Below are 19,266 nucleotides of genomic sequence, written 5' to 3'. Positions count from 1 at the left end.
TTTATGTAACATAGACAGAAGAAAGGGACTAGCTTTTATCGGAAATGACTACCCATTATATTTTAGCACTACATTCAGTGATGATTGATACAAACAGAAAGAAAAACAAATGGCCACAGAGTAGATTGTAAAAGACTTAATCAGCGGCATCAGAGGTTAAACAGCAGGTCTATCATATTAATAAATGGAAGTACAGCTTACCCATGATATAAACCACGTAAGTAGAAGTAGAGGGGCAATAAGAGGAACCGCCGGCTCGCACCCGACACGCGAGTTTCGGCACGCCTGCCTTCGTCTGAGGTTTTTTCTTGTCTAAAAGTACTCAATGCTTACATGATGTTATATTATTTTACTTTTAGCTTAATTGCGTTTTTGCCTTATTGCACTTTGCACTATATATATTATAGGATAGATTTGGCCTCCTTTTGGTAGCATTTGTATAATCTGGCCTTATGCTTTAGCTTACCTTGCTGGTTCATGTGGTATATATACACTCACCGGCCACTTTATTAGGTACACCTGTCCAACTGCTCGTTAACACTTAATTTCTAATCAGCCAATCACATGGCGGCAACTCAGTGCATTTAGGCATGTAGACATGGTCAAGACAATCTCCTGCAGTTCAAACCGAGCATCAGTATGGGGAAGAAAGGTGATTTGAGTGCCTTTGAACGTGGCATGGTTGTTGGTGCCAGAAGGGCTGGTCTGAGTATTTCAGAAACTGCTGATCTACTGGGATTTTCACGCACAACCATCTCTAGGGTTTACAGAGAATGGTCCGAAAAAGAAAAAACATCCAGTGAGCGGCAGTTCTGTGGGCGGAAATGCGTTGTTGATGCCAGAGGTCAGAGGAGAATGGCCAGACTGGTTCGAGCTGATAGAAAGGCAACAGTGACTCAAATAGCCACCCGTTACAACCAAGGTAGCCAGAAGAGCATCTCTGAACGCACAGTACGTCCAACTTTGAGGCAGATGGGCTACAGCAGCAGAAGACCACACCGGGTGCCACTCCTTTCAGCTAAGAACAGGAAACTGAGGCTACAATTTGCACAAGCTCATCGAAATTGGACAATTAAAGATTGGAAAAACGTTGCCTGGTCTGATGAGTCTCGATTTCTGCTGCGACATTCGGATGGTAGGGTCAGAATTTGGCGTCAACAACATGAAAGCATGGATCCATCCTGCCTTGTATCAACGGTTCAGGCTGGTGGTGGTGGTGTCATGGTGTGGGGAATATTTTCTTGGCACTCTTTGGGCCCCTTGGTACCAATTGAGCATCGTTGCAATGCCAAAGCCTACCTGAGTATTGTTGCTGACCATGTCCATCCCTTTATGACCACAATGTACCCAACATCTGATGGCTACTTTCAGCAGGATAATGCGCCATGTCATAAAGCTGGAATCATCTCAGACTGGTTTCTTGAACATGACAATGAGTTCACTGTACTCCAATGGCCTCCACAGTCACCAGATCTCAATCCAATAGAGCATCTTTGGGATGTGGTGGAACGGGAGATTCGCATCATGGATGTGCAGCCGACAAATCTGCGGCAACTGTGTGATGCCATCATGTCAATATGGACCAAAATCTCTGAGGAATGCTTCCAGCACCTTGTTGAATCTATGCCACGAAGAGTTGAGGCAGTTCTGAAGGCAAAAGGGGTCCAACCCGTTACTAGCATGGTGTACCTAATAAAGTGGCCGGTGAGTGTATATATCCTGTTTATCACTCACGTTTAATTACATTTAATAACTATCCTGGGCAGTATTGGACTCTTTGCTGGGCTCTTTTTTGTACATTTATCTGTGTGTTACTTGCATCATATATTTTGTATAACTTTTTAATGTGATACTATTAAAGTTTGTATATTCCTATTACGAGTTTTGGTCTATTTTTGACCTCACTACTTTGAGTGTCTGTATACCTATTTCTTTGTTTTTTCTTCAAATCTATTATACATATTGCCTAGTCTGAGTCTGATGTTGGTTTCACGACAAATTATATAGAAAAACAAACATGATCTTTATATGACAGCTAATTTAAAATGAGATTAACCTAAATGTACAGATTGTATGACTGTGTTCTGAGGATTATTTCATTCTATACATATATACCTATATAAATGTATAGCACATCTAGAAAGGCACACAACATTGGTATCTTGGGAAATATTGTTCATGTCCACTACCTGATATATTTCCTTTGGTAACAATAAATTAAACGCTTATAGCACAATTGTAGTTTTTAATCACCAAGGGTAAAAATAATTTAGAAACAAGAAAGATCACTGTTTGGTTGAAGTTCATTTTTTTATGTAATAGATGGAGGGTTGGAACTTTGATTTTATTTTGGATTTATGACCAGAGCACTAACTTCGTAAAACATTGACACACATGTAAAGTCATTGTGCCAGAATTCTAGGTTAGACCTGCACCAACCTTGTTTTTGGTACAAAACAGCTTATATAAATTTATTATAAATTTCAACCAAAAATAACAGAAGTGTCAAGAACGTCTGGTTTTGTTGAATCATAAAATGCTATTGCTGGCTTTCTGGCACAGTCTAAGGATGGGGCTACACGGTGACTCCTGCTGAGCAACCAAGGATGGTTATGTGAGGTCATTTGCCTTGGGAGGAACTATGCATTGCTTGATCTTTTTGTCAGTAATCTGTAGCACCCTTGGGGTTGCAGTGTAACCCCATTCATTTACATTAGTGACAGTCTACCAGCAATCTTTGGTCACAAGGCAGGAGTCACAGCTAAAGTTGTCAAGTAGCCCTAATGGCCTAACGTAAGCTGCCATCTTAAGAAGATGAGTGTCTAACTTCTCTTAAGATGTGCCAAGTTTATCAGTTTTGCACTGCGGTCATGAATTTGGCGCATCCGGTGACCGCACAGATTACGCTTATGCTGTCTCTTATTCATCATTGAGGGCTTATTTGCCTATTTCTTACCCAGCATTCTTAGCACGACATGTATGGTGTAGTAAGTCCCTGTACTAATATCTCCCTAATGAGGGCCATTACCCCTTCTAACCCATATGCAATAGAAAGCATTGGTACAGGTGATCACTGGTCTGTCCTGCACTATCCAATGCTGATCTCCAGGTTGTATTTATAGGGAAAGATGGTGTCTGCATAAGGACCTGTGAGAACACGAGATGGACATTGGAACTGACGTGCACACAGCAGCCCACATGGGTGTGTGTAATAATATTGCACTTTGCGTCCTAAAGCGGATTGGGAAGTGTGATTGGCCCCCAGTGTTACCAGAATAAAGTGTTTGGAGTGACTTCGGTTTCTACGTTTGTACTATATAACATTCGACCAAACCATTATTTTCAGCCGAATCATATGGCGGAAGAAGGAAAGGGAAAAAAAAAAGAAAAAAAACTAAGGCTTTCCACCTCTCCTTTAAGAAAGCCAGAGCTGACTGTGACACAACTAAGGCTCTGCAGTGAACTGACCAATGAAACGTTCGGGCCGACGTCACGTGCTCCTCAGGGCGCTCTCTGTACGGGGGGTTCATTGTGTAAGGCAACCAATTAGCGTTCGTTGTGTGAAGCCCATCCTACCCGGTGTGACTCCTCCCACTGGAGGTGTAGCTCTTCCTTACTATCGTGTTGCGTCGTTTCCGGCCGCTACTGCCGAAGCTTCCCTGAGCGGAGTGAAGAAACAACAGCCGCCATTTTGTTTGTGTGTGAGGGACGGAGCCCCGACTTGAATTGAATACAGCCCGCAGGATCTCAGAACCTCGGGGGAGGCTCAATGATGAAGACCTTGTTTTCTTGTCATCTGTTGTGGACCCCCCGTTTCTAAAGAGGAGCTCCTCCCTGTTTCCATCCCACGGCGACCCGGGATACCGCTACCCAATAGATCCCAAGAGAGCCGCGGCGGCGACACCGGCTTCGGGCAGGTAGCATCAAGCCTTCGCAGTCTTCTCTGCTCACCGACGATTGCAGCTCTCTTCCAAATCTCTGCTTCGGCTTGAAGCCAGAAAATCTGCGCTGTGTGCCAGACAGCGGGAGAGGCCGCGGAGGAGGCTGGGGAACAATCCCAAGCTGGAAGATAATTGAAGGGGCCTGATCTGTAGCATCGCAGTGGAGGGCGCACAGCCGTGATTGCATCTGCTCTAGAGCCAGAGACTAGCGGCAGTGAGCAGCTATGTAAGCCCAGAGCAGTGCCACTAGTCACTTCACCGGGCGATCTATTGCAGCAACGATGCCGCCCTCTCACGGGGGGAGAGACCCGGGTGTGCGCCTCTAAGTAGCCGTAAGCTAGCAGGAATCCCTTCCTTCCCTCCCATCCCCGTATACAGCGGCCCTGCGCCTGGTGTCACATATTTGGGCGTAAAGTTGCTGGGCTTCCAGTCGTGGACCACTAGTTTGAGTCTTTGTGTAGGATGACGTCTCTGGAGGGGCCCACGGACCGTGCTCCGCTCAGCATCAGGAGCGATCAGTGTGGGGATGGGGCGTCTGAGCACTTGAGGGCCCGTTACCTGGCCGCTTTCTGAGAAGCTCTGCAGAGCCCTCGGTCCCTATTGGCAGACGATTTAGACATTAGATGACTCTTCGTGTACACGCTCATTGTATGTTTTAGAGACTGGTGGTGAACAGGCATCTAGCAGAGCTTTGGAGCACGGAGAAAAACACTTGCAGCCATGGCTGAAAATCTGGTTGATCCAGGGCCACCCTCAGCCAAGAAGCCCAAGATCTCATCTCCTGCCTTGTCTTCCAGCGATGGTCCAGGTAACGAGTTACTTTACCTTACACATGTGGGTGACAACTGATTGATCTGATGGGTATGGAAGGAAATGGCCATCATTTGTGGGGTTGACTATATGTAAGCACCTTAGGATTTGTAACATGTAAGGCCTGGTATTGTTTCCCAGTGTCATAGTGAATCTTTAGAACAATCTCCAAGTGATAGTGGCAGATTTAATCAAAATGGTGAAAAAGGAAAGTAGTAGGCCATAACAATAAAGCCCCTTGGTAAATGATAGCTGCCGCCTGATTGGTTACTTTGAGCACCTGCTTCCCTCCCCCACCCCCTCCCAGGACAAGTAAATCTTCCCCAAATTGATTGGTCAGTTGATGGACTTTCAAGGGACAGCCAGACCAGTAGTGTCATAGAAGTAGCTTTCTTACGGGGTTACCTGGCTGTTCCACCATGGTTTCTGTAGTGGGAATGCCATTCCAGCAGTGCAGTATTGGTGATGCTGCTTCTGGGCAGCCCATGTATGTGCTGAACGTTACTTTTCAGGCGTCCTGTGTGTGCCCGGGTGGCATTACCCTCTTTAGTGGCAATACTTAAGTTGGTGTTTACTTTTATCAGGGAATACGTTTCACTTGATGGAAATGCATCATTTCATGTGTCAGCTTTCTTGTGTGTGGAGTAGCCTATAAGTCTTCAGTGTTTGTCAGAAGTTCTAGTAGTGTACAGCAGTAGTGTTATCGTGGGGTTATTTTTTTATTTGCATGTGATAACAGCTAGTCAGTTTTAACTCAGTCTCATCAGATATCATTTGATATGAAGCAAATTAAAACATGACAATTTAGAATTTTGTCACACTGTATTTGCAATGAATGTTTATTATGTGCATTGACTCCCCAGTGCAAAATGTTGATCCATGGTATAAAAAAAATACTGTAAGGTAAGTATTTTTTAATATACTATTTTGTTTGCAGATGGAATAGCACACCCTACTGTTCTATTTCATATCCGTTTCTGGGCAGATGATATTGATGGCTAATAAGATTGGGAGTCTAATACCCGAACCCCCACCAATCAGCAGTTGTTATATGAAGAACAGAGTTGGAAGTTGTGTTCTCTGTGTATTTGCCATGTTTTTCCCATTAACATGAATGTGATGTGTAGCTGAGCTGCAATAACTCAAAACAGTCAAAATGTGTAGAACACAGCTCTCTAGTTCTATTCCTTGTACAGCACCTGATATGAACAGCTGATCAGCAGGGGTCCTGAGTTTTGGACACTTGCCAGTCTATCGGTGATGTGTCCTTTGGATAAGTCATCATTATCATTTGCCTGTAAGAAAAAAAAGAATAAAAAAAAAAAAACTAAAGCTTTGACACTACAAAAATGTTTGGGTTGGGGTGTTAGTAACATCTCTTTGCAAGAAAATTGACATAGAAGTGACTTCTCCTTGGTTCTCAGCTCAATGGCTGATGGCTTTGCACGCCCACTCGCCACTTTCCCAAAATGGGCGGAGCAGGGCGGGAGTCAAGGTGGTCCGTTGTAGGGACTTCATGTGGTGAGATTTACAGCTACTCTCAGAAATTTGGCATGACTTATTCCACAAATGTAAGTAAGACCCCAACTGGTGTAGATATTGCTTCTAGTAGATGGGACCTTCCAAGATTCACTAGAATTCAGAGGCCAGAGCCTGTTAATCATTCTGGCTTGTCTAGTGCCAATGGAGGAATGCCAGTCTGTTTAATGTATGAACGAGCCATAGGGCTTGTACATACTTTAGAAAATTGAGGGTGGGCATCTGCCTCAGATACTTCATTTTTGGCCCCCCCACTCCACATGACCGAATGCTGAAGCAAGAAAGCAGATAAGGTCCAGATGAATGGGTTTAATACATGTGGAGTCTTCCAGGGAATCCGCAGCAAGATGGAGCAGTGGGCTTATTTTTCTTTTCCAGCGCCCTGCTCCAATCTCTGGCTCTCATTGTGTTCAATGGGAAGCGGATTCTGCCACAGTTTTTTTTCATGGGGGGGGGGGGGCAGAATTCGCTGTGTGAACACACACATAAACACATTGAATATGTAATAAACCCGCTATGTCTGTACTTTTTGTTGTACCTTGTGTATTTGAATTGAACTGTGCTGAAGTCCTATGTAAAAGAAGCTTCACTAATAAAAACGTAACTTCAGATTTACTAATATAACTATTCTTTAATGCATAGTAGCCTGTCTCATCTTTTAGTCCGGGCCCTAGTTCTTAGTATGTTTTGTGTGTTGTATGTAGAATGAGGATTGTGCAGTATTACTAGTTAAGTTTATTGATGATGGTTAGCAGCAAATAGTAACGTTTGTCTTTAATGAAATATATCAAATTATTTACTTTTTAATTCCTGCGTCTTAAATTCTTCTCTGGTCCATCTTAGGCCTGTGTAAAGATACAGATGTTAGAATGGTCCCTAAAAGGACCCTGTAAGCAGGACTGTGCGTCTCTGTCTGGGCAGTATAAACCAATGATGGACAGGTTGATCTTAGTGGTCTATCACTCATGTTAATGTGAGACTTTAACATAGACTAGCTTTAAGACATGGGTTCACTATGAGGTCTGAAATGCCGCTCAAACTAATATGTCAGTGTAGGGGGTCTTAAAAGCAGAAACCATAGATTTTTGGCTAAAAACCATTGAAGCAAAGACCATCTTTTTATGTATATGTGGTGGTGACTTTTTATTTTACTTTTTTTTTTAATCAAACGTGTGCCTCCAATAAAGTCATAATAACATTTTAAATTTAGCCCGAGTCACAGGACAAATGTAGCCTCCTCTCACTTACTGCAGAGCCGGTCTGGGTCCTTTAGGGCTCATATAGTTCCCATGCTCCTGCTGGCAAAAAATGACCATGGGCCTGGCAGTAGAGCCCATACTACCTGGGAACAAGCTGTGTACCTGTGTTCATAACATTACCATGGGCTGATTTTTATTCACTGGAAGTAAGCAGAATGAATGGCAGCGAGCAGAACCTGTTCTAGTGTGGGCATTAACCCATTAGATGTGTGATCATGGCTGTTCCAAGGAACTAGATCTGAGGGCAGCAATCTATTACTATTGAAAGCTCCCAGGCTTTTCTTTGGTTCTATTGCAGGCTGTCCCAAAAATGGTATAAATAAAGAGTCCGCCTGGCATCACCAAAGACACCCCTGCAGCCCCTTACAAATAAATATAACAAAATGTGGCATTGCTGTAATCAAAGCGACACACAGAATACAGGTAACTATTTATTTTGGCTGCCAAGATTAAGCTCCCTTAGGTCTGTGAGCAGAAAAATAAATACATTACAGCTCTTGGAAGGCTGGAGGGGGAATAAAAAAAACCCAAAACTTATGTTGTAGGAAGTATTTTAGAAGGCCATAAGCTATCGGGTCATCCAAAACTTTGTCTTGGCCATTATTAGTTAGTTCATGGTGAGGCGCAGGCCTCGCTAGCAAACAAACAAACAAAAACTTGTGCAGCACCAATATTATCCCCCCCACCCCGCAAAGTATGCCAGCTAAATGCCACCCAATATGTAGCACACATAATCTCCCCTGCAGTAGCGCACGAGTGCCGTATTCTGTGTAAAATGCCCTCCAGCAGTCAGTACTGAAATACTTCCTCAGCAGTGCCACAGACAACAAATGAGCACAAACTGCACCACAGAAACATCAAACATGAGGTGAAGTAGAGAAATCACACAGCAGCAGCAAACAGAAGATGGCCATTTACGTGCTGAGCTTCCATTACATATTACTGGCTTTGTCTGGAATAGTCTTAGCTGCTGGTCCAGCATCTTCCCTCCAATGCACACAAATCGTCATTGTAAGGGTAGGTTCACGCTGCCATTTTCTCCTGCTTGTAGATGATGTGGTACAGATAGATGGGGTATACTTAACATCCCTTATCCTTAGTTCCAATAGGAGATGCACCACCATTAGAGGTGTCTGATGGCATGCTGTTTCCCTCTCCCTTGTGGATATATAGACAGTGTCACATGCATGCATATGTTACGCGAAATGGTTGTCAGTTGAATACTGGTTAGGTTTACACTACCATTGAAAGTCCGTTATAAGGTCCATTCATTAAAAAAACAAAACAGACACCTATTATAATGGTTTGTTTTTTTCTGATGTATACTAACAGCGGTTTTGTGAACGCCCCTTTAAGCTGACAGCTGGCTAAGGTCTATGGGTGAGCACCTTTCCATGAGATATGGGTAAATTGCTGTTTAATGGTGACCTGTATGGTAGGACCTCCACCATTTTCCCATCTGGCAGGTTAAGCATGTACGCTGCTGCTCCATTTATTTTCTGTAAGGCTGGCAAAAATAAAGTGTAGCGTATGGCGATCTTTGGCAGTCCGACATAGGTAAATTTGGTGCCAGCCACTTCGTTCTTAGCAGATACAAAGAACTTCAATCCCAGGAGTAAAGTGTAACTTAAAATAACCAGAATAACCCTTTAGAGGAAAATTTCTATTATTGCATATCACTATGATCCACCATTTAAGATACTGAAAATGAAGGGGCCGAGTTCACTTTTTCTCACGTGAGCGCCCTACACAGTGAATGGAAAGGTGTTGCAGTGTTCTGTACAGTAGGTGGATACTGTGGCTTATATTTAGTGGTTTTACAGTGGGGGAGATCACATGAAAACAGTCAAGTCCTGACAGACAATCTAAAGTTGTTGGCATATCTTAAGCAATAGCCATCAGTTTTATAATGGGGCATAACTCTTTTACCGTATATACTCGAGTATAAGCCGACCCGAATATAAGCCGAGGCCCCTAATTTTACCACAAAAAAACTGGGAAAACGTATTGACTCGCGTATAAGCCGAGAGGGGGAAATGCAGCAGCTACTGGAAAATTTCAAAAATTAAAATGGTCGGAGTTTTTGGGTGCAGTAGTTGCTGGGGAAGGGGAGGGGGTGTTTTGGTTGTCTATCTGCCCCTTCCCTGAGCTTGAGGACTGTTTTTTTTTAAATTTGTATCTGAATACAGATATTGACGTCTTACTTTGAAAGAATACCTGAGTTTTAATAAGGACTTTGGTTTAAGTTGGGACCAGTTTTACTCCAAGTTTAGAGTAAACTGAAATGTATTACATTATACAATTATTGATATTGTATGGTAATATGTCCCATATTTACTTTCATAAGAATACAATCACAAGCTTTTTAAACCCCTTAGCGACCCATGACGTACTATTACTTCATGGGCGCTAGGTACTTCGGAATCGGAAGTGGGTGAGAGCGGTTACCGACAGTTCTCACCCTTTTCTATAACCTTCGGTCGGTGCTTTCACCAATCGAAGGTTTTAACCCTTTGATTGCAATGGTTGAGATCCGGGGGGTGCTGGTATGTCTACTATGCAGTGGAAAAAAAAAATTGTGTATTAAAACAATTCATAAAGTTATAAAGCCCCAAACATTCCCTTCTTTCTATAGAAAATGAATTATACAAAAACAATACATATTTGGTATCGCTGCGTCCATAACAATCTGTACAATAAAACTGAAACAATATTTAATGTACACGGTGAATGACGGAAAAGAAAACGGAAAAAACCCGCCGTCTCACCTTACAAAATATGCTATAAAAAGTGATCAAAAAGTCATATGTACCCCACAACAGTACCAATAAAAAACATAAGTTGTCCCGCAAAAGATAAGCCCTCAACCAATACTGTCAATCGAAAAATAAAGATGTTACACCTCTCAGTAGATGGCGATGCAAAAAAAACATTGATTTATGTCCTCAAATGTGTTTTTGTTCTGCAGAACTAGTAACACATAAAAAAATATAAATGAGGTATCGCCGTAACCGAACCGACCCACAGAATAAAGGTCACATGTTACATATACTGTACGATGCAGAATTGCCAAATTTGTTTTTTGCCAGAATTGTTTTGTAATCCAACAAAAAAGTTAATAAAATGTATTCAATAAGTTGTAGGCACCCAAAAATGGTGTCATTACAAAATGCATCTCATCCAGCACACAACAAGCCCTTATATGGCCATGTCACCAGAAAAATAAAGAAAACAGCATGTAGCAACGTGAAGACAAAAAACCCAAAATCGCCAAAAAACCGAAATTATTAGAATACAACTGGCTGCTTCAGGAAGGGAATATATAAGCTATGCGAGCGGATATCAGGGGACACCACAGATTTACAGTTTATAAGCGAAAAGACACCAGAAGTGACCCCCCCCCCCCCCCCCCATACATAGTAGGGAATTTGGAGTTTGCAATGACCTCCGCACAGCTTACATATTCCCTCTTCGCCATCCGGTGTGCAGTCACGTCTGGGATACTAATACTCACTACACCCCCTGATAAATTCTTTGAGGGGTGCAGTTTTCAAAATGGGGTCACTCCTTTGGGGAATCCACTTTTCTGGCACCTTTACAGGCTCTACAAACATGACATGGCGTCCAGATACCAAACATCTGAATCTGTACTCAAAAAGCCGCATAGCGCTCCTTCCCTTCTGAGCCCTGCTGTGTGCCCAAGCAGCAGTTTATACCCACGTATATGATTTTTTGCCCCTCGGGATGGCCCACTTAATAGTTTTAGGAGTGCAGGTCTCTGACAACACAAAGTGGGTGCAACGTATTGGGCATCGAAATGGCATATTTCTTTAAAAATTTCAATTTTCAGGAAGCATTTTTAGTCTCAAAATGATAATACCCCTTGATACATTCCTTGATGGGTGTAGTTTCTAAAATGGGGTCACTTTTGAGGGTTTTCCATTGTATTGATACTTTAGGGGCTCAGCAAATGTGACATGGTACCTGAAAACTATTCCAGCAAAATCTGCCCTCCAAAATCCAAATAGCGCTCTTTCCATTCTGAGCCCCGCCATGTTCCCATACAGCAGATTATGATCACATATGGGGTATTGCCGCGTTCAGGAGAGATTGTGTAACAAACTATGGGGGGCTTTTAATTCTTTAACGACTTGCAAAAATTTTAAATATGGCGCTAAATGGATAATTTATTGGAAAAAAAGTAATTTTTCATTATTACGTCCCAATGTTAATAAAATCTGTGAAACAGCTGTGGGATCAAAATGCTCACTTTACCCCTAGATAAATTCTATGAGGGGTGTAGCTTCCAAAATGGTCACTTTTAGGTGGTTTCCACTGTATTGGTACTCTAGGGGCTCTGCAAATTCAAAATGGCACCTGAAAAAATATTCCAGCAAAATCCACCCTCCAAAAGCCAAATGGCGCTCTTTCCATTCTGTCCCCGCCATGTTCCCATACAGCAGATTATGACCACATATGGGGTATTACCGTATTCAGGAGAAATTGTTTAACAAACTGTGGGGGGCTTTTACTCCTTTAACCCCTTGTGAAAATGAAAACTTTAGGGATAAAGTGATATTTGTCATTTTTCATTTATACATTCCAATGTTAGTAAAATCTGTTAAATGGCTGTAGGGTCAACATGCTCACTATCCCCCTTGATGAATTCTGTGAGGGGTGTAGTTTGTAAAATGGGGTCACTTTTGGGGGGGTTTCCATTGTTTTGGTACTCTAAGGGCTCTGCAATTGAGACATGGCGCATTAAAACTATTCCAGCACAATCTGCTGTTCAAACACCCAGTGTCGCTCCTTCCATTCCATGCGCTGCTGTCTGCCCAAAAATCAGTTTGCACCCACATGTGGGGAATTTCTGTGCACGGGAGAAATTGCATGATAAACCGCCAGATGCATTTTCTCCTTTAACCCTTTGTGAATGTGTTAATCTTAGGTCTAAATGAATGTATTAATGAACAAAAGTGACTGTCTACTGACTGTCAGGAACGCCCTTCTGACTGTAAAGAGCTACGGTACCGGTACCGAAAGCTCTTTACCGGGGGCACAGATCGGGAAAGGTCCTCTTTAATGAATTATTGCATCTTTGCTACTTCTGACTGACCATGGCTGTCTATTTGGAAGGAGTATGAGTTTGTGGAAAAATCAGTTAGTGATTTAGTCTACTGACTCCACAGTCCTAGTTTTAGTCTGCTGTATGGCTGTATAACCCTTCATACTTGATGTCCTATGAATTATTCTGCTAATCCTATCCCCATTATATCTGCATCAAATCATTTCTCTCCTACCAGGGAGTGTGTACTGTACAGAGTAGACTGCTCCTTGCTCCCTGCCAATCCATTCCTAATACTGCTACTACTGGTTTCTTTACATGTAATTCTGACAGTAGTAACTAAAATAATAAAAAATACATGAGGAAAAACCCAAGTAAACCTAATATGAGATCTAGGGAAACTGCAGCTAAAAGCTTCCTGACACAGAAGGAGATCTGAGCATAATGGGGAAAGCAACCTACTGTCTGACTAGCATCCCTTCAGCAATAACACAAGCAGCTAGTCAGAAGGAAATACTCTTTCAGATTGTGGCAAGCTGCAGACTTCACTGTGCGGTGTAGAGTTCAGGGAATGCTGTGTGGAAATTTGCAAAAGTGTGGAGACCTCCCCCTCCACTCACTGATCTTTTCTTGTGCCTGCTGGTTTCTAAAGAGGCAATTTCGCTAGTAACAAGGAGCAAATTATCTAGAAGGAATACACATAATGGCAGCAAAGAGCAACACTTTTTTTGTGAATTGATTTCACTCCAGAATTTTATGCTCTATTAAATGAGGTTAAGTTTGAAGAATTAGTGACCATTTTAATGTAAATGTTGGAGTTTTTTTGGTGTGCATGGTATAACATTGGTATGACAACAAGGGAGGGGGGGAGAGAGTGTGTCCTTCAGGGTGCATTAACAGTGTAATGGGAAAACGGACCTGACTGAACTATTGGCCAGTTCAGTGTCTTATTGTGTTTTTTATTTTTTTTTTATTTTTTTTTTTTTTTGAGGTTTTTTGTAGTCTTTAACCAGATCTATATGCACAACAATAAAACAAAGTGGCTTTTCATTTTGATACATTCAAGCAGTAAAAAAAATTGGGTATAAAAGTGCATGTACACATTTAAAAGGTATTCCAATCATAACACCTATGCAAAGGACAGTTTTCAGTGGCGTATGAGTGGTGAATAGAACGATTTTCTTCAAAGGGGGCCACCATATATGGTTAAATGCTGTATTTTGTCCATCAGCGGTGGTCTCGTTGAAATGACACTGCAGTCATAAATTGGTTGAAAAGAACCAAAGTTCTTAAAACTGATAGGGATTCCAGGAGTTGGGGTCCCCGCTGATCAGCAAGTTATCCCAGAAGTAGCTTGCTCTTGACTCTAATACCTTTTAAGGCCAGGTCCCTGGATGGTTTAAACACTCAGCGTTTTACAGTCCCTTGTAATTGGATGGGGTTCTAGTGAATCCCATCCATACATTGCAGAAAAATGCCCACATGAGAAATACTGCGATTTCCTAAACCATCTCGTTTTTGGAAATCACGGCATGTCAATTATTCCTATTGGCATTGAAGCAGGAAGTCTGCAGAGGAAAGTATTGCGGACTTTCTATGAAACGCAATGCGTCTCTGCCATGGTTTTTCCCACAGTGCTTTTGGCTGCGGCCTGCTATTTTGGGTCTTTATGGAAAACTGCAAATTTTGAGCTTGTTTATAGCTTTTTCAAACTCACAAGCGTATATTTGATACTTTAAGGCTAAAGTCCCATATTGCGGAACACACAACTTTTCTTACTGCAGTTTTTTGAGCCAATGTCAGGAGTGGATTGAGCAGAAGGGAGAAGCATAAGAACTTCCTATGTAGTCCCCATTTCTTTTGTGGCCATTCTTGGCTTTGGCTCAAGAGAATGCAACAAAAAGCTGTTTCCACAATGTGGGGCCTAAAATTTTGTTGAATTTTTCATGGCATTTTCATTTGGTACTGGCAATTTGTTTTTACAAGACGTGCATACATAAAATACCAGTATATATATATATATATATATATATATATATATATATATATATATATATATATATATATATATATATATATATGTATAGGTTCAGCTGGCACTAAACAATAAAAGTTGTATATGTAGACTTTGTAGAGACTGTAGCGTTTTAAGTAATATGTGGCCATAGCATTTTTGACTTAGTGTTGTGCGGAAATGTGAAACCCGCTGACTTCTTGGTGTTGTCAGGAGTCAGATCCTCAATGATCTCTTACTGATGACCCTACCCTAAGGATTGTTCAGCGATTATAAAGCTTTTCTAGTAATAACTTTATATATATTTATAAATCGGGGTTTTTTCATATATTTATTTTTTTCATTATAAATGTTATGAACAGAGGATCAAATGGGGCAAGGACAAAAGAGTAGGTGAAACTAACAATAAAATTCAATAAGGAGCCCGTCTAAACCCCTAGAGTCCATCAACTCCATTCCATTTTCTGGTTAGTAAGCCGTCTTCCATGTGGGTTGTTCATCAGTTGTTTAGGGTCTGTATTTTGGCTCCAGTAGGATAACTGGGCAGAAATTCAGGGAAACCAAATGTATATAAATGTAGTTAAATCTAAGTTTTAGCTCTGATATTGTTGTACAGCACTTTTCTAATCTTGTGTAATAATGGGAAACAATATGGATGTTGTTTTTTTTTTCTTAGATTTCGGTTCCCTATTTGACCTGGAGCAAGATCTGCCTGATGAACTAATTAGTTCCAATGAATTTGGCGCAAGCAACGGTGGAGAGATCGGTCAGCTGCACCCCAGCATGGTACCTGACGCAGCTGCCAAACATAAGCAGCTTTCTGAACTTTTGCGAGGTGGGAATAGTACAAACATAAGTATGGGCCTTGGTCAGCAGACACCACAATCCAGCCCAGGTATTGGACTTCTAAACAACATGGTGAAGGGCCCAATGACTCAATCTGCATTGACACAAGGTTTAAGTATGGGAGGTAATGGAAGCAATTCAGGACAACCCACTCAAAACCTAAACCCCTCCTCAGCAGCTGGTATGATACCTTCTCTAAACAACTCACTTAACCAGCCTAGAATGGGCATTAATACAGGTATGATGCAAGCTGGAAATGGACAAAACATGATGCAGGGCCAAATGATGAATGGGTCACTTGGTACAGGAAGGGGTCGACCTGGAATGCCATACCCAAACCAAGGCATGGGCAGTTCTGGTAACCTCTTAGCAGAGACTCTTCAGCAAGGCGGTCCACCAATGGCAGGACAGCCAGGAATGAGAAGCCCACAGCCAACTGCTATGAACAAGGTAAGATGTTTTACTGAACACTCCATTGTTTAATCTTTAGTGTACATTCGCATTACATGTTTTGTATCCAATTAGCAGTCTTGTTTAGTGGATCTGTTAAAAACAGATGCCAATGGAAGGACATCTGCTTGCATAGGTTTAATATTAACCACTTACTGCCAATGACATTTTTTTGATTTTCAATTTTGTTTTTAAGTCCCCCCTCCCTTTCCAAACCCCATAACTCTTTTATTTCTTCGCTCTCGGAGCCATATGAGGTCTTAATCTTTGCGTGACAAATTGTTCTTCATGATGCCTCCATTAATTATTCTGTATAATGTACTGGGAAGCTGGAAAAAAAAAAAATTCAGAATGGGGTGGGTTTGAAGAAAAAGTACATTTGTGCGAATTTCTTACGGGATTCGTTTTTACGGCGTTCACTGTGCAGCCAAAATGACATGTCCCCTGTATTCTATGTTTCATTATGATTCCGAGGATACCAAATTTATATGGTTTTAAAATTTTAACCCTTTAACAAAAATCCAAAACTGTGCCAAAATATTTTTTTTTTTCTAAAAGTTGCCATATTTTGACACACGTAACTTTTTTATACTTCTGTGTATGGGGATGCATAGGGCGTCTTTTTTGTGGGGGCCGGGTGTCCTTTTCCGTTATACCATTTTGGGGAAATGCTATTGCTTTGATCACTTTTTATTCAAATTTTTATCCGATGAAAAAATGTCAGTTTGGCACTTTTGACTTTTTTCCCGCTACGGCATTTACCATACAGGAAAAAAATATATTTTTACAGATTTGTAGACCGGGCCTTTTGGACATGGGGATACTTAATGTGTATGTGTTTCACAATATTTAAGTACTTTTATATGTGTTCTAGGGAAAGGGGGGGGGGGGGGAGAGGGGTGATATGAATTTTTAATGCTTTATTTATTTATTTTTTTGCATTTATTAGACCCCCTAGGGGTCTTGAACTCCAGGGGGTCTGATCACTAATGCAAAGCATTACAATGCTAATGCAATGCAAAATACTGGCACTTCTATTACAGGTTACCTAGCTTAGCCTGCAATAGAATGACAGTCCAGAGAGCCTTCACAAGGTTCCTGGCTGTTATGCCAACGTGACGTCTGGGTGCCAGCAATCACCGGTAAAATGGTAGCACCCACGTGCCGGCAGGAGAATGGTGCCTCAGTCAGTCAATATTAAAGTGGCACATTTTACCTTCAGATTGTAATTCAAGCATGAAAATAAATATTGCTATACTTGCTTTTGCTTTTCTGCTTTGTTAAAATGACCAATTTTGGAAGACTTCCGAAACCATTATGTTAACCAAAAAAGATAATATAATTTTATTAGTATTAGTTGTTGTGCTTTTGAATTATCGTGTCAAGATTACGTCGTAAATTAATTTAAATTTTTTTATTTTTTTTTGTAGCTTGGGATAATGAACAACCCTAACCCCTATGGGACATCTTATGGTCAGAATACAGGTCCTCAGCTGGGAAATTCAGGGATTGGTTCCCAAATGCAGAACAAATCAACTCTTCAGAACAGTCTGGCCCAATTTTCAATGGACAAAAAGTCTGGACCTGGCATGCCAAATATGGTAAATATTTAAATATCTTTTGGTCTTCCTACAAAAACTAGAAAGTCAGATTAAATGTTGTATACTGGGGTATAAGTATCCCGATGCATTTTTTTTTATCCCTTAATTACAAACATGTTTTGGCCCTTATTTATTTGACTTATCCAGTTAATATTGATGGCCTATCCTTAGATCTACCAGAGTCTAACAGTCAAGCCCCTCCCCCGCAGATTTGGGAAAGTATGGCTCCCAGTAATGTTAACATGGTAGGCCCGGGCTGCTCGCTCTCCATACAGTTTGTAGGCTTTGGTGTTGCACTGTTATTCAGTATACTGCAATGGGTGATTCTGCAGTACCAAAGCCTGCTGCTAGAGTTTGTACAGAGTGAGAGTAGCACAGAGCTGCGCTGTCCCTGAGCAGCAGATCTGTGAAGGTCTTGGTAAATTGGGCCCTCACATATCTAACATTTATATCCCATCCTAAGAATAGGACCTCATTATCAGTATTGGTTCCATTTTGAGGAAGATATTGTTTGTTTGTTTTTCAGTGGGTGCAAAAAAAAACAGGATTTCTTCGTTAAGTTTTTATCACGCAGTGAAGGAACAGGCTAACTTTATTCTACCGGTTGTTACAATTGTTAACCTAATAAAACCTACATATTTTATTTTGTCCCATTAAGGGCTCATGTTCCTGAATAAGGGCCAGCAGAGCTATGTATTAGGCAAAATGCAGAATGATAAAGCATCACTTCGCAAGCAGTGGCTCAGATTTACCCCTAAACACTGGTGTAAATGTGGCACATCTTTGGCCTATCTAATTTGGGCGTTAAGTTTTTCTGACTTGTGGAGTCTTTTAAAAAAAAAAAAATGGGGGGGGGGGCCTGGCTTAAATGCGCCAAAATTATGTTGTAAAATTGTAGCTCACAGTAAGCCAGCTGAAAGGTGGTATAAACTTAGACTAGACCGTCAAAAGAGCAGCCAGATTTGTCATCCAGTGTCAGGCATTGTGATAAGTCTAGTGGTATTCAGATTGCCTTTCTTAAGTTTGCAGTGATTATAAGTAAATGTAGGCCACTATATAGCAGCCTCAGGAGTGCCTCAACAGAGCTATGCAGTCCTGCCTACACCACAGTGTCCCCCATCCCCCCAAATACACAAACACTATCGGCAACGAGTGAAACACAATATAAAGTCCTGCGCCTTTGCAAAGCTTTTGCGTTTTTTGGTAAGTAAGGTGGTAGAACCAACTGGTATAACAATATAAATTATACAGCAAGCTACATTCAGCAAATATTGCTGGATTTAAATTGTCTCCTATTTTACTTCTAAGGGTCAACAGCCATCTAGTCAAGTACCACAAGCCAACCTTGTGCAAGCATCTCCTCAAGGTATGGGCACTGGTGCACCACAGGGGATTGGCTCAGGAGCTCCAACAGCAGATCCTGAGAAGCGGAAGTTGATACAACAACAATTGGTTCTTCTGTTGCATGCCCACAAGTGCCAGAGAAGAGAACAAGCCAATGGTGAGGTGCGGCAGTGCAATTTGCCCCATTGTCGTACTATGAAGAATGTCCTGAATCACATGACCCATTGCCAGGCTGGAAAATCATGCCAAGGTAAATGCTTAAGCAAATAATTGGAGTCTAATATTTAGTATTTTTTTCTATCCTGCATTTTCACATTTACTTGAATAGATGTATTATTGAGTGCATATTTGCTGCAGAAATAAGAGTAAAGCATAACTTTTAGACAACTCTTTTGTA

At 41.5% G+C, this 19,266-nt stretch overlaps 1 protein-coding gene across 4 annotated transcripts in view; it reads left to right on the top strand.

The window, feature by feature from the left end:
• The first annotated feature begins 3,610 nt into the window (after positions 1 to 3,610).
• EP300 (EP300 lysine acetyltransferase) overlaps positions 3,611 to 19,266 on the top strand; it is a 47,756-nt gene continuing 32,100 nt past the window's right edge. For all 4 annotated transcript variants that reach the window (XM_075286318.1, XM_075286316.1, XM_075286317.1 and 1 more), the window contains exons 1-4: positions 3,611 to 4,749; positions 15,305 to 15,924; positions 17,355 to 17,525; positions 18,834 to 19,119. In XM_075286318.1, coding sequence (XP_075142419.1) covers positions 4,662 to 4,749; positions 15,305 to 15,924; positions 17,355 to 17,525; positions 18,834 to 19,119 — 1,165 coding nt within the window. In that variant the 5' untranslated portion in view covers positions 3,611 to 4,661. The remainder of the gene's footprint in view (positions 4,750 to 15,304; positions 15,925 to 17,354; positions 17,526 to 18,833; positions 19,120 to 19,266) is intronic.

The sequence above is a fragment of the Leptodactylus fuscus genome, chromosome 9 (genome assembly GCF_031893055.1).
Source record: "Leptodactylus fuscus isolate aLepFus1 chromosome 9, aLepFus1.hap2, whole genome shotgun sequence".
Classification (NCBI taxonomy): domain Eukaryota; kingdom Metazoa; phylum Chordata; class Amphibia; order Anura; family Leptodactylidae; genus Leptodactylus; species Leptodactylus fuscus.
This window is presented reverse-complemented; position numbering and strand designations above follow the sequence as displayed.